Raw genomic sequence first — 23,660 nt, 5'->3', positions numbered from 1 at the left:
TTGCATCTGGCTGCCAGGAGGTTGCGGCAGACTGAGAGGTGGGAACCTATTTTTTTCAAGTTTTTTAGATCACTCTCTTTCAGATGACGCTTCATTTACTTCGCAAACAAATGAACGAAGTTGTCTTAAAAAATTTAATTAAAACAGCTCTAATTGAGGGTACTTGCGGCAAGATTTTGCTAGGCACACCGGCCGCGATGTATGACCTGATATGTAATCTTCCATTAAAATCGCATTTCGATAAAATAACAGATAAACGTATAAATCACGCGGCCGGATCCCGTACTATCCCTAAGAGCAAAAGTCGACTTTAAGTCGACTTGAAGTCGACTTCTACCGAAACTGACTTGGCAGAGAAGTCGACTTTTTTAAGGACGAAAGTCGACTTGAAGTCGACTTGAAGTCGGCGAATGTCGCAAAAACCACCGACTTAAAGTCGACTTCCCGTCATGACGAAAAGTCGACTTCCCGCCAACTTTTAAAGTCGATAAAATAAGCCGCCGCGTACGTCTGGAGGTCGGTTGTGTACCTTGAAACGAGGTGAAAATGACAAAAGTTAACAGATTTTATTAGATTTTGATAAATAAAATCGTAGATACGCTAATGAATTTTTTCACTTTTGTAATTTTTACCTCATTATTTCAAGATACACAATCGACCCCTTGCTGGAGGGCTAAAACTGATGCATTTCGATTTTTTTCATATATAAAATAATTTAATTATCTAAAAAACTGTATAATTACAATCCTAATGTTTTATTCTTAATTACAAAGGCGGCCATATCTGTGCCACTTCTGCGTGCGCGGATTCCGGCAGCCACTTCTGGTAAGCTGACAACAGAACTAAAATTATAAATATATAATATCCACAGACTTTTATACTAGACCACTAACATCTATGGACGCACTGCCGAAAAGCTGATGCGAGTGCGAGGTGCAAGTGTTAGTGAAGGGTGCGGCCATATTGAATTAACAATAAGTCACTATCGGATGTTCAGTTGCTCATGATGTGCGTTTATCTGCATTCGTTATTACAGTACATAACGAAGCAGGCGAATGTTTTTGTGTTAAATATTGGTACATGTTATCAATAAGTTTGTAAGTCATGTCTTCGACGAGTAGCGTACTTGGATGCCGAAATCGAACCACTACTCCTGTAGTATTAAACCCTTTCTTTTGGACATTCTGTATATGCCAGACTATTGTATAGAAATCTTGTATAAAACCACTTGTATAGAATCTGTAGTACCTATAGCATATCTTGACTAAAATCAACATGGCGGCAAGCATCACGGCCGAGATGCCTGTCTGCGGTCTAGTATTGTATAGAAGTCTATGATAATATCTAAATATTATTTTATAAATTAAAATCTCACATTTTTTATCCGAACCCCAGATTTCTAGCAGTTTGTCTGTGGACACGACTCCCTGCGACTGCAGCGTTTGTACTACTATTGTTTGAGTGCGTGGTATCAACCTGAAAAAATCGTATTGAATTGATGTAATCTATTCGATGAATCAACGTGAAATCGAAAGGAGATAGAATAAAGGCTCAGTCACAATGAGTGGAATAAGGAATAAGATAAAGGAATAAGGAATAAGGCATGTTGCATCTCACTTTAATGTACGTGTACTGAAGTGAGATGCGACATTCCCTTATTCCTTATTCCTTTATCTTATTCCTTATTTTTGTCATTGTGTCTGAGCCTTAACGATTTACCTGGCCCATGACTTGGTGATGCTCCCAGGTGTCGTCAGCAGCGACGGGACAAATCGTTTCAGCTTAGGGCACACTTGACCCTCCAAGAAGAAATACGCGAACCACTTGACACCGTCCACGGATGCTCTATATCCATCGATGGTAGTGCCCATCCGGCCTTTCCGAATGTACCAGACACGCGGCAAATAATCTTCCCGGTTCCTTGATTATATCTATAAATGAGAATAATATTCGATTATAATAAAGATTAATATCTTTATAAATAAGTAGGAAAAACATTATAAAGCAACAATTGTGATAAAAATACCTTGGCGGTGGATCAACCAATGGTTCACTAAGATGCATAGCATGGGAGCGAATTTCGGCAATCATTCGGGTTCTATCGCCGTGACACCTCGCATGTACATCTTATTCGTTTCGTACACCTCTTTATAAACTACCTATTCCGGACTGATTTTCCGTAGAACACACAAAGAATGCATGAACACAAGTTCCTCCATTTCTGGTGTTCTGAAAGATGGTTCAGAATGGAGAGGTCGCATTCAATAGGTCTTAATTATCGATGATAATTAATAACACACCATACCTAACCTGTAAGCATGTTTCCACTTGGCCTTATCCTGATCCTCTTTTAGATCCGCCATACCTGCAAGAACTATCTGGCGCAGCAATTTCGCTTCCATGTCGGTTGGTAACGGCATTCTGTAACAATTTTTGTTGTAGATAACCATCTCAAACATATTGCAACGTACATACAGTCAAATTCCAGTATTCTGATCTAATCGAGGAAGTCAACGGGAAGACAATGATGACGAGGACTGTGAATGACGACGACGACGACGTTTCGTGGCGGTGGTTGATAGCGCGGCGCTTTACGACGTCTTATCGTGTCCTGTCTCGCGGCACGTATTCCTCGCACTCGCGTAAGCTCTGCTCCTCCAGCCTCCTCGAGATTCGCCGCCATATTGATGATGCAAGACGCGCCGCTTGACTGTTTTCCGTCTTTTTATAAGTCGACTATTTAGAAGTCGACTTTTAGTCGACTTTCCGCCATTTTTATAAGTCGACTATTTAGAAGTCGACTTTTAGTCGACTTTCCGCCATTTTTAGAAGTCGACTAGAAGTCGACTTATAAAAGTCGACTTGCCGTCGACTTTCCGTCAACTGTGCTCTTAGGGATATTACTACGTTTACGCGAGCGTTACTTCTGTAGTAACTTTCGATAATTCCTTCGCGTAAAGGAAATTTTGTAGTAACTTACGATAATTTACTCTGCGTAAACGAGTGAATTATTGTAAGTTACTACAAAAGTAACGCTCGCGTAAACGTAGTACATGCGGTAAATACGTTGCGCATAGATGGAAAATAATAAGAAATCGTGTTATTAAATAAAATTATATGTAAAAAGAAAAATGCGTAAGATAGTTGGATATATTAGAAAAGTATGTACATACGATATACGTTATTTGATTCACAGTTTTTAACTTGCCTGTACATCACCTCGGACTGGTCGATCGAAGCGGTCGATTCAAGCTGGTGTCACCTATGGATCGTTCAGTTTATTACAGTTGCGGTCGGTAACTCATCTCCTATGGTAAAAAGTTGGTGCATCCATTAAGATTCACCCGGTATATATACAGGGTGAATTTTATTTCGTGAACCAGTCTTTTACCATCAAAGGCGAGATACCGACCGTACTTGTAACTAACTTATCGGCTGTGGCGTACGTTGAGCCGCGCGAACCGAAGTCCTTTTGAATTCAAGCGCCTTAAGAACTATAAATCGCATTACGGGCAATATGTAGTACGCTCGAAGCTACATTTACTCAATAAATTAAAGCGGGAAAATACATATTCTTATAAATAGAATAATTGCATGGCTCTATTTCTCTATAAGAATAAATATTTTACCGCATATTTTTTGCGTATGAAAATAATTGCTTAAAAATTTACCTGATTTCACGCTTTCAGACTTCTTTGGTATGTAAGACTCAAACAGAAATATGTTAAAATCATATTGCGTAAAAGCACATACGGATATAAAAAAATATATCAGCGTGTGACATGCGTAACATGTTCACAACATATTTCTATTTTTATTTGAGAAAAGGCTGAAAATGACTTTCTTCCACTTTTTCACAAAGTACTGCTCTGTCCAAGATTGCCTTATGTACCCGGCGTAAGGTCTGAGGACGAATTGCACGACAAGCTCGTACAATTCTATCCTTCAGATCTTCAGGGCTAACAGGTCGCGTAGCGTATACCTGCTGCTTCAGATAACCCCATAGGAAAAAATCAAGAGGTGTAAGATCTGGTGAACGCGGTGGCCATTCGCGGGGACCATGAAGTCCGATCCAACGGTATCCGAATTTCCTATTTAATAACTCTCTTGTTGCCTTGGCAGTGTGTGCAGGATGGCCGTCCTGCTGGAACCACATATTAATACGTGATTCCAGTGGCACCTCATCTAACAAGGCAACAAGTTTATTTGTAAGGAAATTTCGGTATCTTTCGCCATCGACCTTGCCATCAATAAAATATGGACCTATGATATGATCACCGAGAATACCCGCCCAAACGTTCACCGACCACCTGACTTGAGAATGTGCTTGTTCCATTCAGTAGGGATTCTCTCTGGCCCAATAACGTGAGTTATGGCGGTTAATAATGCCATTGTTTTGAAAGGTACATTCATCAGAGAAAAGAATGTATTTGGAGAAGTCATAATTCTCCTCACTCACATTAAGGAGTCAACTACAATACTCCAGCCTACGGGGTTTATTATTAGCATACAATTCTTGGGTCAGAATAACTTTATAAGGATGGAAGTGAGCCGACTTTAGAGCCTTACATACCGTTGACTGACTAATTTCTTGGTAGTGTGCTATAGTTCGGGTACTTGTTGTCGGATAGTCCACAACCATTTGCTCAATTGCCGCTTTGTTTATTCGCGGTGTTCGTCTTTTACGAAAATAATAAAACAATAATAAAAGTACATAATATTTACAAATAATGATACGAGTATACATAATATTTAAAATATTAATAGAAAATTTTGTAAATAAATACCTGGACGCTTAACAGGTTTAAATTGACCAAATTTTCGCAACCGCGACTCCAGCCTCATAAAAAATACATGATCCGGATGCTTTCGCTCTGGATATGTTAAAGCATAGGCTCTTGTGGCTATTCGTGGGCGTCGATTGTACTTGCCATAAAGCAATATCATGTCTGTCATTTCGGCGATTGTAAAATTGTGTGTCATTTTTGTACGATCTTTACTTACACGAAATGTTACGAAACGAAGCAAGAGAAACGATCTCACTGCGAATGTCGACGTGTACAAACAAAAAAACGTAAAAACAAATAAACACTTTTGGTGCTGGTGGAAAGTACACTTTTTTATGAAGTTAGAGTTTCCGAGTATCTTAGAGCATAAGCTGTCGTAGTTTCCCGCGGTAACGAAAAGTAAGAAAATGTAAAAACGAATATCGACAATCCTTCTGCTTGGAAACTGATGTTCATTTGTTTTTACGTTCTTTTGTTTGTACACGTCGACATTCGCAGTGAGATCGTTTCTCTTGCTTCGTTTCGTAACATTTCGTGTAAGTAAAGATCGTACGAAAATGACACACAATTTTACGAACGCCGAAATGACAGACATGATATTGCTTTATGGCAAGTACAATCGACGCCCACGAATAGCCACAAGAGCCTATGCTTTAACATATCCAGAGCGAAAGCATCCGGATCATGTATTTTTTATGAGGCTGGAGTCGCGGTTGCGAAAATTTGGTCAATTTAAACCTGTTAAGCGTCCAGGTATTTATTTACAAAATTTTCTATTAATATTTTAAATATTATGTATACTCGTATCATTATTTGTAAATATTATGTACTTTTATTATTGTTTTATTATTTTCGTAAAAGACGAACACCGCGAATAAACAAAGCGGCAATTGAGCAAATGGTTGTGGACTATCCGACAACAAGTACCCGAACTATAGCACACTACCAAGAAATTAGTCAGTCAACGGTATGTAAGGCTCTAAAGTCGGCTCACTTCCATCCTTATAAAGTTATTCTGACCCAAGAATTGTATGCTAATGATAAACCCCGTAGGCTGGAGTATTGTAGTTGGCTCCTTAATGTGAGTGAGGAGAATTATGACTTCTCCAAATACATTCTTTTCTCTGATGAATGTACCTTTCAAAACAATGGCATCATTAACCGCCATAACTCACGTTATTGGGCCAGAGAGAATCCCTACTGGATGGAACAAGCACATTCTCAAGTCAGGTGGTCGGTGAACGTTTGGGCGGGTATTCTCGGTGATCACATCATAGGTCCATATTTTATTGATGGCAAGGTCGATGGCGAAAGATACCGAAATTTCCTTACAAATAAACTTGTTGCCTTGTTAGATGAGGTGCCACTGGAATCACGTATTAATATGTGGTTCCAGCAGGACGGCCATCCTGCACACACTGCCAAGGCAACAAGAGAGTTATTAAATAGGAAATTCGGATACCGTTGGATCGGACTTCATGGTCCCCGCGAATGGCCACCGCGTTCACCAGATCTTACACCTCTTGTTTTTTTCCTATGGGGTTATCTGAAGCAGCAGGTATACGCTACGCGACCTGTTAGCCCTGAAGATCTGAAGGATAGAATTGTACGAGCTTGTCGTGCAATTCGTCCTCAGACCTTACGCCGGGTACATAAGGCAATCTTGGACAGAGCAGTACTTTGTGAAAAAGTGGAAGGGGGTCATTTTGAGCCTTTTCTCAAATAAAAATAGAAATATGTTGTGAACATGTTACGCATGTCACACGCTGATATATTTTTTTATATCCGTATGTGCTTTTACGCAATATGATTTTAACATATTTCTGTTTGAGTCTTACATACCAAAGAAGTCTGAAAGCGTGAAATCAGGTAAATTTTTAAGCAATTATTTTCATACGCAAAAAATATGCGGTATAATATTTATTCTTATAGAGAAATAGAGCCATGCAATTATTCTATTTATAAGAATATGTATTTTCCCGCTTTAATTTATTGAGTAAATGTAGCTTCGAGCGTACTACATATTGCATGTAATGCGATTTATAGTTCTTAAGGCGCTTGAATTCAAAAGGACTTCGGTTCGCGCGGCTCAACGTACGCCACAGCCGATAAGTTAGTTACAAGTACGGTCGGTATCTCGCCTTTGATGGTAAAAGACTGGTTCACGAAATAAAATTCACCCTGTATATATATATTAAAAAGTAACGAAAATAATTGTCGCAGCAAACATACAGCTTAACTACTAGATTTGGCTTCCGCGTTGTTCTTGATTTAGCAATTCATCAGGCGTTGCTCGTCATGTGATGAAGTACATTGAAATATTCACGAAACGTCTTATTCTAAACCAAGAACAACACCTAGTGATAGTACAATTTATTCACCGCGATGAAACACCGCGAAGTCTGAAATATCAGACATAATTTTTTGGAAACAGCAAATATAATGAGAAATAATTTATTTTGCTCGGATTATTACGTGCAAAAAATAAATACATAGCGATCCGTGGTAAATAAATTGTATTTTATCTCTGTTGTTTTCAGTAAATAACTAGTAATGTATGTTTCGCTAATATGTTAAAGTATTATATTAGGTGAAGTATATGAACGTTTTTTATTAAATGTAAGATGTAAGTAATCGCAACACTCTCACTGCAGCTTTCCTTTTTCTACTGTACATACTTATAAGACGCCTAGTTAGTATATAAACAATTGTTTGTTTAATATTGTATTAATATTAATACTTGAATATATTCTTAGACAATATATGCATTATAATCGTATGCATTAGAATGTTTTTTTCTATGTATATTTTATTAATTAATAACAATTGTTTAAATTTTCCTCATGACGGAAGAGACCACCACCTTCTCGCGGTTTCTGTCGAGCAACAACATGTACGTCGTACATTCATGAAATACAAATACAATGGGAATATCGATCTGAATTAAAAATAAAATTATTTAAATTTTGCTTTTATTTTATTTTTGTTAAGCAAATTTTAAATATACATCAATAACACATTTATTACAAAATATTATTTAAAAAAAAAACGTACACGTTGGCCAAGAGTGGATTTCATTATTTTTATAATTCTATATAGCTATATTGGAAATGGAATGAGACGTATTTCGAAGGGGATGGGGGATTGAGTGTAAAAAGATAGAATGAGCAGTGTTTCTGATTTATTAATATTTTTTAATGAATAATTAAAGATACCTAAATTCTTGTATAGACGTATATAACGGATATTGCTAATTGCGGATTGTTAATATTTTTTCTACAAAGATTAACAACAATTATTTAAATTTTTATATATAATGGTAAATAAATACATTTATCGATTATGATACAATATTACGCGCACGCCTTACCCTACGGAAGAGTTACCGACTGAAACGTCGCGTCGGATCGCCGCGCGTCGCGCGACTCGAATTCTGCAAGAGCGAAGGAGACAGAAAATCATATATCCGTCTCTTTCTTATTGCCCGACGTTGCCCGACACACCGACAGGGCACGAGACTTGTGTGCGTATGCGACGGAGGCCGATCTGTGGCATCACTGCTGGGAATACGCTTCATTCTGCCAACCTCGCCCCGCGTCTGTTCCTCCGCGCCTCCTTCGAACCCAGCCCAGCCGCGACCTAGATCCGCGCTTCGAAGACAGGTTGTTTTAATATTAAAAATGTTATTTAATTATATGCTGTTTATTCATTTGGAGAAGGAGGGAGCTAGATCGGGGCGCTCGAAGATCACAAGTCCCTAGGCGCAATTTTTATAAACGCGGCACTAAAGGAGATTATGACTGACGAGTTGGTCAATAAGTTTACGTGGTCTGGTGGTGCTGAGTCAAGAAATTTTGGCGATACAAAAATTGTCAATATCCTATATCGTAAGATTTTTTATATAATATACAACCAATCGTTGCAAAAATTCTCCTACAATTTCCATTGAAAAATTTTCACTCAATTTTTATTTGTTGAATTTTTACACGGTTTTCTCACTTCTTTTTTTCGTTGATTTTTATAAACAAACAAAAAAGGAACTAAGAAAACCGACTACGAAAATTTATTGGTGAACTAGACATTACAGACGCGCGCGCTTCGCGCGCGCCATTTAGCTTTAACATTATGCTATTACTATTACACTATTAACCTTGATACACACAACTGTCAAAATATACAATGACAGCTGCAAATAACTCGCACAACGCATCGAGATAACCAATCGGCATCGCGGAAGAGAGGCTTCAATTTTTCGATACAAACGAAATTCACTCAGTTAACACGCCTTTTTTAAAAGTGGATTAGCCTTGTAGTGTAACTTTACAAATGTTTATTTTTATCTTTCAGTTGCAGCTCAAAATTGTCCGTTCTTCAAAGGGCCAGAGAGCAAAATGGAATTTAAAATGGACATGCAAGAGGTTTTGCGTGCGGCAAAGCAGAGAATCCGTAATAGAATAAAAAAAATGCAATTGTAACAAAAGAGCAGGATCCCGAAGATGATGGAACCGAAGATCAAGAGTGTACATCCGAGGAGATGACCGAATACGAATCGGATAATTAAACGAAAAGTGAAGGTCGAATTAACTCTGCGAGATGTAAAAGAGTAAACTAATTCTTTATATACCTAAGTTTCTTGAAGCTTTGTGATGGTGAAAAAAAATTTTTTCGAGATTTTAAAGGAAATAGGTTTAGAATGTTCCAAAATGTCGAGAAATCATATTAGTAAAAAATGTCCGGAAGTATGTATGTATGTGTGTGTGTGTGTGTGTGTGTACGGATTTTTTGTACACGCATCTACTTCTACAATTTTTTAGATACCGGGATGCATTTTTTTTAATCGATAGAGTATTATAGAAAGTATGTCTTCCTCAAATTTTATTAAAATCGGTTGACCGGTATAGATTTTATTCAATTTTTTTTTTTTTTAAGTGTGTTTTATTCTATAGCTTTCTCAATATTTGAGATAGCGATCTATATCTAATTCTATTAAATTTTTCAGTTTTTTCTACCCCTATTTCATATATAATTAATTAAGATTTGGTTAATAGTTCTGGAGTTACAGATGTTTGAAATTTCGGAGAATCCGTACATAAATAGAACCCTGATAAAGTTTGATCTAATCAACTAATTTTTTAAATTTTGCGAGGATCGGTGAAAGGGTTACCGATTTTTAAAATTGTTTAAAAAATGTGTAGGTTATTTGATGGTTAGAATTTCATTTAATGAAAGTATTCAGTTATCAGTTATCGCGTTACCCATATTTTTTTCTCTCTTTTTGTGTTCTCTCTTATCTAGGTCTAAAAATTGATTTATAAACATCTCGCTTATTTGCAGATATCGAATCTCGAAATTATCATAAGAGTGAAATTGATCTCATAATAATTTCGAGATTCGATATCTGCAAATAAGCGAGATGTTTATAAATCAATTTTTAGACCTAGATAAGAGAGAACACCAAAAGAGAGAAAAAAATATGGGTAACGCGATAACTGAGAAGCAGCATGAAAAAAACGATAGGAGGGATAATGGTCAAAGAGAGAAAGAGGAAGAGAAAAAGATAGAGAAGAAAAATTTCGAAAAAGAAGAAAAAATTAGAAAAGATCGCAGGTTAGTACACTATTACTTAAGTTGCTTAATTTTCCTAAATTTGTAATTGTTGATATCTGCACGGATTTGGAATATTAAACGTTATAAAATATGGTTTATTTAGGATTTTGGAGAAAACGAGAGAACAAGATGGGAGAAGGGATGAACTGAATGAAGAAAAAAACGAGGAAGTAATATGCATTACAGAAGATAAAGGGAAAAAAAGAGGTGGCAGGCAGTTGAAAGAGAGAAATAATTAGTATGTATTGTGATTGTGGAATTACAGTTTTAAAATATAAACTATTTTAGGTATTAATTTATTGCTGATTATTGTACATTTAGTTATTATTCTTCCCGAGCGCGTGGATTCAGGGGCAGAGGAAATTGGCGAAACAAAGACTCGATTGAAGGAAGAGGATGGAGAGAGGAAAGCTTGAGAAGAGGAGGATATCGAGGAAGAGGAAGAGGATGGACAGGCGAATGGAGAGAAAGCGGACAAAGAAGAGGAGGGAATATGGGGCGGGGAGGACCAATTTTTATTTTTAATTATTAATTTATTTATTATTGGATTTATTTTACATATTTATTTATCAAAAATATTTTCGTGTTTAATTAAAAATAAACGAGTGTATTCTTTTCTATTTAATTAATAAAATTAGTTCTCTTAAAAATTCTGCCTTTAACTTTTGCTTTTAAAAAAAATTCAATAATTTCATGAAATAAAATTTTAACCATCAAATAACTTATTATTTATAATAATAATAGATCCAGAAATAGAGGAAGCTTTGTGAGCGAAGGTTTCTACTTGCACACTTAAATACTATAAGGAAGCAATGTGCAGGTTTCTACTTGCATACTTAAAAACTATAAGGAAGCAATGTGCAGGTTTCTACTTGCACACCTAAAAATAATTTGCATACTTAAAAATTGTGACGAAGTAATGTGCAAGTTTCTACTTGCACACCTAAAAACTATAAGGAAGCAATGTGCAAGTTTCTACTTGCACACTTAAGAACTATGAGGAAGCAATGTGCAAGTTTCTACTTGCACACTTAAGAACTATGAGGAAACAATGTGCAAGTTTCTACTTGCACACTTAAGAACTATGAGGAAGCAATGTGCAAGTTTCTACTTGCACACTTAAGAACTATGAGGAAGCAATGTGCAAGTTTCTACTTGCACACTTAAGAACTATGAAGAAGCAATGTGCAAGTTTCTACTTGCACACTTAAGAACTATGAGGAAGCAATGTGCAAGTTTCTACTTGCACACTTAAGAACTATGAGGAAGCAATGTGCAAGTTTTTTTTTATTGTTTTCCAGGTTGGCGGATTTAATGGAGGAGCACAAGGAAGAACTGGCCACTCTGGAGACTCGACTCCGGCGCGATCTACGCTCTTCAAGAACAAAGGCCGCTGCGGACGTTCCGCACAGAGTTCAACATATACAAAAGCACTACTAGCGAGGAGCGTTACACATCCACAACCACACACTACACACAATCGCAATATACCTCCGAGAGTCCACCGAGACGACTTTCTCAAGCGAGACCTCGAAGCGAAGTTACAGCGCGGAGCAGGCCGCGTAATTGTTCTAATGGCGAGACCTCCAGCCCGGGGGCCGTTCCACCCGTCGGCGCCGGTGGTGCCCTGCTCAAGCGTTCGCACGGGAGCGGTACAACGAGCTCCAACAGGCGACAGCATCAGCAGCAGCACGAGTTCTCGTCCGTCGTGGACGGTGGATTTAATAGCGAGCTTAGGGATCTTAGGAGGGTGGCGCGAGTCGACGACGGGGGTGTTATCGGGGCGGAGAACGTGATTGACGTTAGGGGTATCGTAGATCCGAGCACTGGCGAGGTCCTGACCATAGGCGAGGCAATCCGGCTCAGGATCCTCGACGTTAGGAACGGTAGAATAGTGACGTCGAGCGATGGCAGGACGAGCGTGTCGATCGAGGAGGCCGCTCGCGACGGTATCATCGACGCGGCGCTGGCCGATCGGCTGTTAGGTCCATGCGGGGTGAACGAGGAGGGTCATCGGGTGTCGCTGCTCGAGGCGATCCAGCGGGAGCTCTGCGACGCCGAGCGGACCGACATCGCGGACCGAGTTAAGCAAGCGGTGGAGGAAAAGTACAAGCTCTGTGACGAGACGCTCTCTAAGCTTCTGCAGTGGATCTCCGAAATTGAGGACAAGCTGGCGAATCAAGATACCGTCAAGGAAGACGTAGAGCAGTTAAGAAAGCAGATAATTATCATGAAAGAAATAGAGAAAGATCTTGAATCGTACAGTCGATCTGTTTCATCCTGCCTGGATCAGATTCGACAGGTCGTCTTGACGGGCAGCAATGTGTTATCCAGCGACGAAGTGTCTACTTTGGAGAAGAACGGTCGATCTATTAGAACCCGATTTGACAAAGCGTTAGATCGCACTGACAAATTAGTGAAACGTCTCATTGGTGCCAGAGATGAATTAACAAAGTTCAAGAATAAACTCACGACGTTCTCGATTTGGTTGGATAAGGCCAGAAGCGTGCTTGAAAAGAAGGAGTGAAAACTGTGTTACTTTCTTACTTTTATATATTGCATCACTGTTGCGGCGAACAGTTTTAATATAAAGATTTTCATGTGACACATGCGAAAAGATCCTGCACCAAATCACGGGAAGATGTACCCCGGTCAAATTGGTTGAAAATTTAGTATTATGTAGTTTATGACGTCCTGGTGAAAAGTGACCATGGGCTCAAAGTCCAAACATGGAGTTTTCGAGTGACAGAGCGTCAAACATCGGGAAAATGGGTTCATCGGCTCATAGTAGTCCTGTGTACGGTCGTACTGGTGTATGCCTGTGTGTGTGTGTGTGTGTGTGTGTGTGTGTGTGTGTGTGTGTGGTGTGTGAGTGTGTGTGGTATGTATAAATGAATGAGTGAGTGAGTGAGTGAGTGTGTGTGGTGTGTGAGTGTGTGTGTGTGTGGTGTGTGAGTGTGTGTGGTATGTATAAATGAATGAGTGAGTGAGTGAGTGAGTGTGTGTGGTGTGTGTGTGTGTGTGTGTGTGTGTGAGTGAGTAAGTGAGAGAGTGAGTGAGTGAGTGTGGGTGACTGAGTGTGTGTGTGTGTGTGTGTGTGTGTGTGTGAGTGAGTGAGTGAGAGAGTGAGTGAGTGAGTGTGGGTGACTGAGTGTGTGTGTGTGTGTGTGTGTGTGTGTGTGTGTGTGCGCGCGCGTGCGTGTGTGCGCGCGCGTGCGAGATATTATTATTTACACCTACACACACTCACTCACACGCACACACACGCACAGGCACACACCAGCATGACCGTACACATTAAAGACTACTGAGCCGATAAACCCATTTTCCCGATGTTTGACGCTCTGTAACTCGAAAACTCCATGTTTGGACTTTGTGCCCATGGTCACTTTTCACCAGGACGTCATGAACCACATCATACTAAATTTTTAGCCAATTTGACCGGTATCCATTTTTCCGTGGTTTTTTACGGAGTCCTTTAAACTTGTCGGTTTCAACAATTGCTGTCGTATCGAGATATGATTTTATTGAGATTTCAGTGAGTTTCAACTTTATAAAATGTATGAGAGCGTATATATGTATGTATAATATATGTGAGAGCAATTGATGCTCATATCAGCCGCACGCATGCGGCACTCACGTGTGTGCAAATTTTAAAATAAAAATGTTTATAAATAAATATATTTGGTCTTCTTTAATTTAACGTTTTTATAACTGTAATGTACATATTATATATATATATATATATATATATATTAAAAAGTAGGGTACAAGGTGAGAGCAATTGATGCTCATATGACCCGCATGCTTGCGGCACTCACGCGTGCGAGTCATATGAGCATCATTTGAGGACGCATCTGTCTAGCACCATGAGTTCACGACGTGCACGCGTCGTGAGCTCACTTTGCGGGCATTTTGTTATCTGGGTGCAGGGGTGGCCTTTCGTTTGGTGCCTACTTTGTGGCCGGAGTCGAGTGCGAAAAAAAATTGGGCCATTTGCCTATGGACACTTGTTCTCACTCTTTATTATTGGTTCTATAATCTTTTTTCAAATATTTTTGAAATATTATGAAATATTCTTAATTAAAAAAGGTAGCGCATTTTTCCGTGCCAGTTCGCAACGACGCCACTAGGCGGCGCATAATAGTAAGACTAACTCGCAAGTAAATTTCAGTTGGGATTTAATATAAGCAGGCCTTCGGCGAAGCAAAATCATGACATTCGCGCAGGGGATGGAAACTCCCATTAAAAAAGTAAGAATAGTGTTTCAACGCCATCTGGGCTAATAGACCGGTTTCTTGACACTATAATGTAAACTCGCGGGGCGTCGGTAATGTGTTCTGAAGGTAAAGAGAGTATCAATAGAGGTGAATAGATGAGATTATTTGCATATTCGTATTGGAATAGTTAGAAATATTTATAATGTGATCTAATGTGAGAAAGGGTAAAAGTGGTGAAAAGTAGTGAACGCAGTAGTAAACGTGAAAGTAGAAAAACCGAGATTTTGAGCACTAGCAGCAACTGGCAGTGAACGTAGCCTCTAGTATCAATAGAGGTGAATAGATGATGTTATTTGCATATTCGTATTGGAATATTCAGAAATATTTATAATCTGATCTAATGTGAGAAAGGGTTAAAGTAGTGAAAAGTAGTGAACGCAGTAGTTGTATCAACTTGTCAAAGAATTGAAAAAGTAAGAGATGGTCTTATGGACTAACAAGTACTGCATTTAGGCTGCGGTCCACTTGACGCTACAAATGCTTTGAAGCGTTCTTCTTCTCCTTCTTTCTTCATTGAAAGAAAGGAGAAGAGGAATACGTTGAAGCATTTAGAATTTTAGAGCGTCAAGTGGATTGCAGCCTTAGTGTGAAAATTACTTGTAACAAATGTTAACAGTATTTAATGTTATTAGTAATTTAAATGTAAATTAAATTAAAAGTAACGAAAATTAAAAATAACCACATGAACAGTCTATTTATTATTTTTTAAGCAAGAAAAGTTTATTGATTTCGACTTCAATTGGCAAAATAAATTGAAACGTTGCTACGTTTCGATCCTTCGGATCGGGTCCTTATCAAGCAATCTAAACAACAAAAAAACAATCCGGTATAACAATAATTGGGTCCGCAAGATAAAATTAATAGTCAAGGAAAAACATTATAAATAAAAAGCGATACCTGGTAACTATTCTTTGTCACAAACTTAAACATCGGCATTTTCGAAAATTTTACCCGAAATAATCATAAATTGATCGCTGGAAGAACAATAGTCAGTGAGCAATGTAAAAAAGTATGCAATTAAAGGCAAGCAAAAAATAACTTACAAGTATAAGTCGGTGACAGCAGAGAATGCGTTTAATTATGAGAGAGTGACCACCGCGATGAAGTGCTGTCGTTATTGAGCACATAAAAGAAATATTTTCCGGAGCAGGACATTATCGAGGAGCTACGACTAACGCTGTTTTTAATTAAAAAACATACGAAGACGATTAATTTAAAAAAGGATACTGAAAACTTAAATCCTATATATGACAAGATAATTTCATCGTTGTAAATATCACGTGAACCATGTTTATACTAACAACCTACAATGTACATTGTCAGGTACGAAAAACAGTTAGTATACCTCTCAACTCCGACATGTGAACACGCGTTAATATAAACATGGTTCACGTGATATTTACAACGATGAAATTACCTTGTCATATATAGGATTTAAGTTTTCTGTATCCTTTTTTAAATTAATCGTCTTCGTATGTTTTTTAATTAAAAACAGCGTTAGTCGTAGCTCCTCGATAATGTCCTGCTCCGGAAAATATTTCTTTTATGTGCTCAATAACGACAGCACTTCATCGCGGTGGTCACTCTCTCATAATTAAACGCATTCTCTGCTGTCACCGACTTATACTTGTAAGTTATTTTTTGCTTGCCTTTAATTGCATACTTTTTTACATTGCTCACTGACTATTGTTCTTCCAGCGATCAATTTATGATTATTTCGGGTAAAATTTTCGAAAATGCCGATATTTAAGTTTGTGACAAAGAATAGTTACCAGGTATCGCTTTTTATTTATAATGTTTTTCCTTGACTATTAATTTTATCTTGCGGACCCAATTATTGTTATACCGGATTGTTTTTTTGTTGTTTAGATTGCTTGATAAGGACCCGATCCGAAGGATCGAAACGTAGCAACACGTTTCAATTTATTTTGCCAATTGAAGTCGAAATCAATAAACTTTTCTTGCTTAAAAAATAATAAATAGACTGTTCATGTGGTTATTTTTAATTTTTGTTACTTTTAATTTAATTTACATTTAAATTACTAATAACATTAAATACTGTTAACATTTGTTACAAGTAATTTTCACACTAAGGCTGCAATCCACTTGACGCTCTAAAATTCTAAATGCTTCGACATATTCCTCTTCTCCTTTCTTTCAATGAAGAAAGAAGGAGAAGAAGAACGCTTCAAAGCATTTGTAGCGTCAAGTGGACCGCAGCCTAAATGCAGTACTTGTTAGTCCATAAGACCATCTCTTACTTTTTCAATTCTTTGACAAGTTGATACAACTACTGCGTTCACTACTTTTCACTACTTTAACCCTTTCTCACATTAGATCAGATTATAAATATTTCTGAATATTCCAATACGAATATGCAAATAACCTCATCTATTCATCTCTATTGATACTAGAGGCTACGTTCACTGCCAGTTGCTGCTAGTGTTCAAAATCTCGGTTTTTCTACTTTCACGTTCACTACTGCGTTCACTACTTTTCACCACTTTTACCCTTTCTCACATTAGATCACATTATAAATATTTCTAACTATTCCAATACGAATATGCAAATAATCTCATCTATTCACCTCTATTGATACTCTCTTTACCTTCAGAACACATTACCGACGCCCCGCGAGTTTACATTATAGTGTCAAGAAACCGGTCTATTAGCCCAGATGGCGTTGAAACACTATTCTTACTTTTTTAATGGGAGTTTCCATCCCCTGCATTCGCGACACATATCTTCGCCAGCAATACGACGCCAGGCTTACCCAACACCACACACTGCGATGCTATAAATATACAAAATATTTTCTAAAGATGTAAAGATGTATATTTTTCAAATATTAAAAAAATCTTTCAAACGTGAAACAATTATTGCTGATTGGGTCAAACATATTTTATTTTTCGAAGCGATATTTCTAAAAGATTTTACAAATAATTATTGATTATATTTATTTGCAACCTTTTAAAAATATTTTTCTGACATGATCTGACGGACATAGAAACATTCTAAAAATATTTTTGTAAATTATTTTAATCTTCCTAAAAAATATTTTAAAAATATTTAAAAAATATTTTGTGCTGTATGGGATGGCACAGAGTGATACGTCGGACATTATGCGCATACGGTTTTTTCTACTTTCTAGGAAAACGGTTGATCACCAAACGTTCTAGTTTAAATATTCGTGACCACCAAATAATTCCGCGTCGAATGAGCCGTAATAAAGTTAAATTGGTTGAAAAATTAAAATTGTCCGGCTAACTTTACACCCAAAATTTTATTTTTATTTTACAGGAAAACGACTAACCACCAAACGATCTGACTAGACTACCAAAGACCACCAAACGACCACCAATCGATACCAATTAATGAAAGTTCGATACGTTGGAGTTGTCCGGCCAACTTCACAGAGGTAGTTATGGCTTCTGCTCACAGGACGCGGAAACGCTTGCCGCGCGGCAATAAGCGACGCGGTAGCCAATCAACGTGTCGTTTTTCCGTAAGAACCAAAAGTTTATTGGCTACCGCGTCGCTTCTTGCCGCGCGGCAAGTAGTGGAGGCAAATTAGACCAAAAAAGTACGTTATCTCGGAACCGGTTAAAACTACTCGGATTTGAACGTTTTTTTTTTAATGTAGGTAATTAAAAACACTACAATGTTTATGGGTTAAAAATTGACGCTTTTATTTATTTATTAACTTTATTTTATAAATTTATTAAATAAACAATTAGCGTCAATTTTTAACCCATAAACATTGTAGTGTTTTTAATTACCTACATTTAAAAAAAAACGGTCAAATCCGAATAGTTTTAACCGGTTCCGAGATAAAAACCTAATTTGCCTCCACTAAGGGCCAGTTTCACCAACGTCGATTAACTGTAACCTTCGATTAAACTCACTCTTCATCTCTTTCTAACTGTCCCCCTTAGGGCCAATTTCACCAAACACGGTTAGCTTAACCGACGGTTAAAGTTAGCAGGATTGACCAATAGAAATGAATCCACCCTGCTTTCTATTGGTCAATCCTGCTAACTTTAACTGTCGGTTAAGCTAACCGTGGTTGGTGAAATTGGCCCTTAAGGTGCGATTTCACGATGACGCTCGACGCTGGATTCGAGCGTCAAACAGCGCCAAAAAGCTAAACCACAGTATAACCAGTAGTCCGACTCTGTCAATTGTTTTGGTTCCGCGTCGATCCGATCTGCGCATCGACATTTTGTTGGAAGCGACCAATCAGAGGATTTTTGTATGCGTGGTAGTTCAACGTCGGTGTGACCCCGCCGAGGCGCCACAGTTTATACGTGGTTGCAATTATACGTTTGACGATGAGATAAAAATAAATTCGTTAGTCAGTGTGACGCGCAGAGACACTTGATATTTTGGATAATTTCGATTAGATTATTTTCCAAAATGCCTAAAAGCATAGGTTATACAATTTGTAGCGTTCGAGATTGCCGAAATACGAGCAAAAAATCAAATTGTCATTTCTTTCGTTTCCCTAAGGATGCCGAAAGGTTTGTATATATCGACTTTTTGTACATGTTACAGAACAATTATTTTTCCTTTAAATCATAATACAAAAGTTTAATAATTTTAGGTTAAGACAGTGGGCAATTGCGTGTCGTCGCGAGGATCTTTTGAAAGGAAAACCAGAACGTGTTTATTCCCGCAGAGTTTGCAGCGATCATTTTGAGGACCGAATGTATACAAATTATTTGAAAAACCGTTTACTTTCTCTGGCTCAACCAACTCTCAATTTGGGTGAAAATTTAGAAAATGATCAGAATATGGTTTTAGAAAATGATCAGAATATGGAAAATGTAGAAAATGATCAGAATATGGAAAATTTAGAAAATGATCACAATGTGGTAAGTAAATTAAAAATGATCAATTCAAGATTAAGTAAAAGAATCGAGCTGTTGATTAGAAGATACTGCAGCTGATAGGTTTGAACCTGCTAGACGTGATCTTTATAAAATCTGATTTCAGAATTGTGCAAATGCAAAAAATAACACTTCATCTGGCATGCGAAAAACTACTCATTCGTTGGAAGAGGGAGAAAGGTCGCAGCTTTCCGCAGAGCCTGATGTACGAGCGGAACACAATGTCAGCTTGGAACCAATTAACATCGCCAAATTTCTTCAGCCTTCAATCGTCGTTCTTTCAGCAAACAACAGTATTGCAGATCCTAACATTGCAGTCACCGCAAGGCCCAGTGGTGTTAGAAACCACAAAGAAGTACAGAGTATTAGTCATAAAGTTACTCAAACCACGAACGATTTGTCTGCTCGTACTCCGAGAAAATTAAAGGCACAAGCAGAAATTAGAATGCTAAAAAAGAGATTGCTACTTTGAATGAAACGATAAAAAAACACGTACTAAAAATCAATTTTTGGAGGACTGTGAAAAATATCTGCCACCGCGGATAGCATTGTTTGTAAAAGAACAAGTATTAGCAGGCAAGAAACAAGCCCGAGGTCGGAGGTATTCCCTAGAATTTAAACGATTGTGCTTGAATTTGTATTTTAAAGGGCCAAGAGCGTACAGGGCTTTGTCATCGATATTTTCTTTGCCAAGTAAAACGACTCTCAATGATATAACACTTAATATTTCTATTACGAGCGGCATAAATCAAAACGTGTTCAATTTACTGGCCAATAAATTTGCAACTATGCGAGAGTCTGGAAAAATGTGCGTAATATGTTTTGATGAAATGTCATTAAAATGCCATTTGTATTATGATAAAAAAACTGATAAAGTTATCGGTTTTCATGAGAGTGGCAATGAAAAGCAATTCCAACCAGCAAAATTTGCATGCGTCTTTCTTGCAAGAAGTATTTTTAGTGATTGGAAACAGCCTCTTGCGTACGAACTTTCGAATACAGCTTGTTCAACTGCAGTTCTTAAACAATTACTCACTCAATGTATTTTTGAATTGCAAAATATTGGTGTAACAGTTGCTGCTGTAGTATGTGATATGGGTCCTAAGAATAAGCAACTCGCAAATGAATTAGGAATTACGCCTAATAGTACCCCATATTTTACGCTGAACAACCGCAAGATTTTTTTCTTATTCGATGTGCCGCATTTGATAAAGGCAACGCGAAATATGTTTTTAAAATATACTTTCAAGTTTGGCCAATATTTTACTAACATACGTTACGTAAGACAATTTTATGAGATCGATCAATCAATGCCGTTCAGGTTGGCGCCAAAATTAACTTACTCTCATTTAAATCCAAGGCCACAGGAAAAAATGAAAACTCGATTAGCTCCTCAGCTTCTTAGTCAAAGTACGGTGGCAGGTGTAAGTTCATATATCCATTTTGGAAAAATATCAACTGATGCAGTTGGGACGGTAACTTTCATAGACAAAATGGATAAACTGTTTGACATGTTAAATTCCACCTCTAAATACGAGGGAGACAAACTGCACGCTCACGTTTTCGAAGGGAAAGAATTCCAGACTACCTTTTTACAAGAATGTTTAGAGTTTTTTGATTCATTAATAATTATTAATCACAATGATCAGAACGTGACAAATCAAATGAACTTCATCAATGGCTGGAAAGTTACTATTTCAGGCGTGCTGCAACTATGGGAATGTCTCAAAGAAAAAGAAGGAATTGTTTCTCTGCAAACAAGGAGATTAAATCAAGATCCTATAGAAAACTTTTTTGGGAAAATTCGTTTAGGAGGAGGAAACTGTCCGAACCCTTCTTCCTGGCAGTTCACTCGAGCATTCAGAAAATTGCTGTGTCAGGATTTCTATAATACGGGAAACGAAAACTGCGAAGATGATTTTGACAATATCTTGCTAGACTTAAGCAGATTGAATGGAGATATAGGAGATGAAATGAAAGAAATTGAAGAAGAAAGTGAAGGCGGACTTTTTGATACATTTACACCGGATGATACTGATTATGAAAAGCTCAATTTAGTTGAAAAAAATTCAATTCGTTATATATGCGGTTTTTTGATTGGTAAATGTTTAAAGAAACATTCATGCACAATTTGCAAAGAATATAGTATCGATCACGTAGAATTTGAAGATTCGACAATTTATTGTTTTTTTAAGGCATACCAAAGCAATAATTCAATTTTTGGAAATTTAAAAATGCCACATAATAATTTTATTTTTTACGTGTGCTCGTTGGAAGCGATTTTTAATCAGCACTTTGAAAATATATATTGTTTTGGAAAAAAATATTATACAAAAATTGTTAGCGGAGGTTGAAATAATAACATTTAAGCACCCATGCAGTAGCTTCCCACATTTATATTTAAAAAAATTATTTTTTAGAATGCGGATATATTACACATTAAAATTTATAAATTACAACTTTAAGTCATCCACAAACAAAAATAAAATGATTATTTGGAGACACGATTAAATACCGCTGTACATGTAAATATATGTAATGTATTTACATATATATATGTAAATGTATGTAATAAATATATACCGCCGTATATGCAATAAATGTAACTTTGCAAAAATGATATTGTTTTTGCATCATTAATTTTAATTAAACTTTACCACGAATATAAAATCTTTAACATCAAATAAAATAATTGCACTATTTTTTTATAATTTCAACTTTAACCTCATAATTTATAATAATTTGCAATAATTTATAATAATATATTAATATTTAATCTTACAATTTATAATAGTTATTTTATATCTAATTAGCACTTGAACAATTCATCGAAACTGCTATGCTAGCAATTTCATTAATCATTTTTATTCGTACAATCTTTTTTCTTGTATTCCTACCTAGGCCATTTCTAACGCGTGAATAATATATACAGTTCTTATGCGTCTCTTCTAAGTAAAATTCTGAAAACCCGGGGCGCTTTAACTTCTAAGTGCAACCCTGAAAACCCGGGGCCCTTTAACCGTTGATACGCCGTTGGCGCTTCCATAATAATGGCGGCGAATCGGGAACCGATAGATCAAAGGTGCCGACAGAGAGTCGGACTACTGGTTATACTGTGGTTATACTGTGGTGAAATCGCACCTTTAGGCCCAGTTCAACAGTGGCCAGTTAGCTTAACTAGTAGTTAACTCTCACTCTCCTTCTCTTTCTAACCTTTGAGGTTAGAAAGAGACAGAGAGTGAGAGTTAACTACTAGTTAAGCTAACTGGCCACTGTTGAACTGGGCCTTAGAAAGAGACGAAGAGTGAGGGGTTTTTTCAATTATTCCTCGGGTGGGGATGGTCAGGTGTCTTCTACCCAATGGTAATTGACACAAACGATGTAAACCTAGATTGTATATACAACTGAATCAAATAACTTTCCCAATTCCTTTAAAAAATTTTATAATAATGTGTAAAATTTTCCAATTCTGTCTCTTAATAAGGTTAAAAATGTCTATATGGGTCAGAAATCCAACAGCTCTGAGTTCCGCATCCATATCAATTCTCAAGTCGTCGTATCTTCTACATTGTAGCAAAACGTGTTGCAAATCCTCAATCTCGTAGCCACAATCACATCTCTCGCTGTCAATATAACCTTTTCTGTACAGGGAAGATCCCAAATTGAAGTGGTTGGCTCTCAATCTATTGATGAATGTGACAAAGTATCTTGCCTTATTAAGACCCCAAAACCACGGCTTCGTAGTACTTTGATCGTAAAAGTTATTGAAATAGAAGGATCCTTTAAACGCAGACTCCGCAACGATCGTTCTCTGTGTAGACTCCCAAGTCTCCCGCCTGACACGCATCATAATGTCCCCCACCGGAACCACAATAGATGGGTCGGCCTCCTCGGTAGCCGCCTCCCTCGCCAACCCGTCAGCCATCTCGTTTCCAGTGATACCAACATGCGCTGGAATCCATATCAGTATAACTCTCTTCCCACACTCATGTACCAAATCATAAAGCAAGAGCCTAGCTTCCGTAATATATTTATTTTTGTGCACATTTAGGTGATTATTGTTAATAGATTGGAGAACTGATTTACAATCCGAAAAG

At 37.4% G+C, this 23,660-nt stretch overlaps 3 protein-coding genes and 1 long non-coding RNA gene across 8 annotated transcripts; 3 read left to right on the top strand and 1 right to left on the bottom strand.

The window, feature by feature from the left end:
* Window positions 1-693: 693 nt before the first annotated feature.
* On the bottom strand, window positions 694-8,172 carry LOC139786227 (probable ATP-dependent RNA helicase DHX37). Of its 5 annotated transcripts, none has more exons than XR_011722223.1 (9): window positions 8,158-8,172; window positions 7,020-7,189; window positions 3,209-3,262; window positions 2,476-2,710; window positions 2,306-2,421; window positions 2,027-2,229; window positions 1,720-1,931; window positions 1,376-1,476; window positions 694-842 (listed from the first exon to the last, which is right to left on the bottom strand). XR_011722223.1 is itself a non-coding variant. In XM_071725384.1 (6 exons), the coding sequence occupies exons 4-6, from the start codon at window positions 1,869-1,871 to the stop codon at window positions 766-768; spliced, it is 330 nt and encodes a 109-aa protein (XP_071581485.1). In that variant the 5' UTR covers window positions 1,872-1,931; window positions 2,027-2,229; window positions 2,306-2,421; window positions 2,476-2,620; the 3' UTR covers window positions 694-765. The 5 variants fall into 5 exon arrangements, 1 of the variants encoding a protein (XP_071581485.1); XR_011722221.1 differs by having other exon boundaries at window positions 3,209-3,308; window positions 7,020-7,126; XR_011722222.1 differs by lacking the exon at window positions 7,020-7,189 and having other exon boundaries at window positions 3,209-3,308.
* Window positions 8,173-8,316: 144 nt separating this feature from the next.
* On the top strand, window positions 8,317-9,292 carry LOC139786223 (uncharacterized). The gene is made up of 3 exons (XM_071725381.1): window positions 8,317-8,383; window positions 8,534-8,674; window positions 9,135-9,292. Exons 1-3 carry the CDS (start codon window positions 8,317-8,319, stop codon window positions 9,260-9,262), a joined length of 336 nt encoding a protein of 111 aa, XP_071581482.1. The 3' UTR covers window positions 9,263-9,292.
* Window positions 9,293-9,539: 247 nt separating this feature from the next.
* Window positions 9,540-11,101, top strand: LOC139786229 (uncharacterized). Its single transcript, XR_011722225.1, has 3 exons — window positions 9,540-10,394; window positions 10,498-10,632; window positions 10,716-11,101. It is a non-coding gene; the product is annotated as an uncharacterized lncRNA (long non-coding RNA).
* A 7,952-nt stretch (window positions 11,102-19,053) lies between these two features.
* LOC139786222 (uncharacterized) lies at window positions 19,054-20,035 on the top strand. Its single transcript, XM_071725380.1, has 3 exons — window positions 19,054-19,194; window positions 19,278-19,548; window positions 19,670-20,035. The coding sequence occupies exons 1-3, from the start codon at window positions 19,091-19,093 to the stop codon at window positions 20,033-20,035; spliced, it is 741 nt and encodes a 246-aa protein (XP_071581481.1). The 5' UTR covers window positions 19,054-19,090.
* Window positions 20,036-23,660: the final 3,625 nt, after the last annotated feature.

This window comes from Temnothorax nylanderi, unplaced genomic scaffold, assembly GCF_030848795.1.
Source record: "Temnothorax nylanderi isolate EJ_2023f unplaced genomic scaffold, tnyl_v1.0 TNYL_tig0987_pilon, whole genome shotgun sequence".
In the NCBI taxonomy this organism is placed as follows: Eukaryota; Metazoa; Arthropoda; class Insecta; order Hymenoptera; family Formicidae; genus Temnothorax; species Temnothorax nylanderi.
Note: the sequence above shows the minus strand (reverse complement) of the source record. Positions and strands in the feature narration are given on the sequence as shown.

Bases quoted from the DNA above. Each gene is read 5' to 3' on its own strand.
- LOC139786227 (XM_071725384.1), bottom strand. From the start codon at position 1,871: ATGGGCACTACCATCGATGGATATAGAGCATCCGTGGACGGTGTCAAG. The intron at 1,477-1,719 runs GTAAATCGTTAA...CGATTTTTTCAG, and splicing joins ATCACCAAGTCATGGGCCAG to GTTGATACCACGCACTCAAA. The intron at 843-1,375 runs GTGAGATTTTAA...TTATAATTTTAG, and splicing joins CTGGGGTTCGGATAAAAAAT to TTCTGTTGTCAGCTTACCAG.
- LOC139786222 (XM_071725380.1), top strand. From the start codon at position 19,091: ATGCCTAAAAGCATAGGTTATACAATTTGTAGCGTTCGAGATTGCCGA. The intron at 19,195-19,277 runs GTTTGTATATAT...TAATAATTTTAG, and splicing joins TTCCCTAAGGATGCCGAAAG to GTTAAGACAGTGGGCAATTG. The intron at 19,549-19,669 runs GTAAGTAAATTA...ATCTGATTTCAG, and splicing joins TAGAAAATGATCACAATGTG to AATTGTGCAAATGCAAAAAA.
- LOC139786223 (XM_071725381.1), top strand. From the start codon at position 8,317: ATGCGACGGAGGCCGATCTGTGGCATCACTGCTGGGAATACGCTTCAT. The intron at 8,384-8,533 runs GTCTGTTCCTCC...GGGCGCTCGAAG, and splicing joins TTCTGCCAACCTCGCCCCGC to ATCACAAGTCCCTAGGCGCA. The intron at 8,675-9,134 runs GTAAGATTTTTT...TTTATCTTTCAG, and splicing joins AATTGTCAATATCCTATATC to TTGCAGCTCAAAATTGTCCG.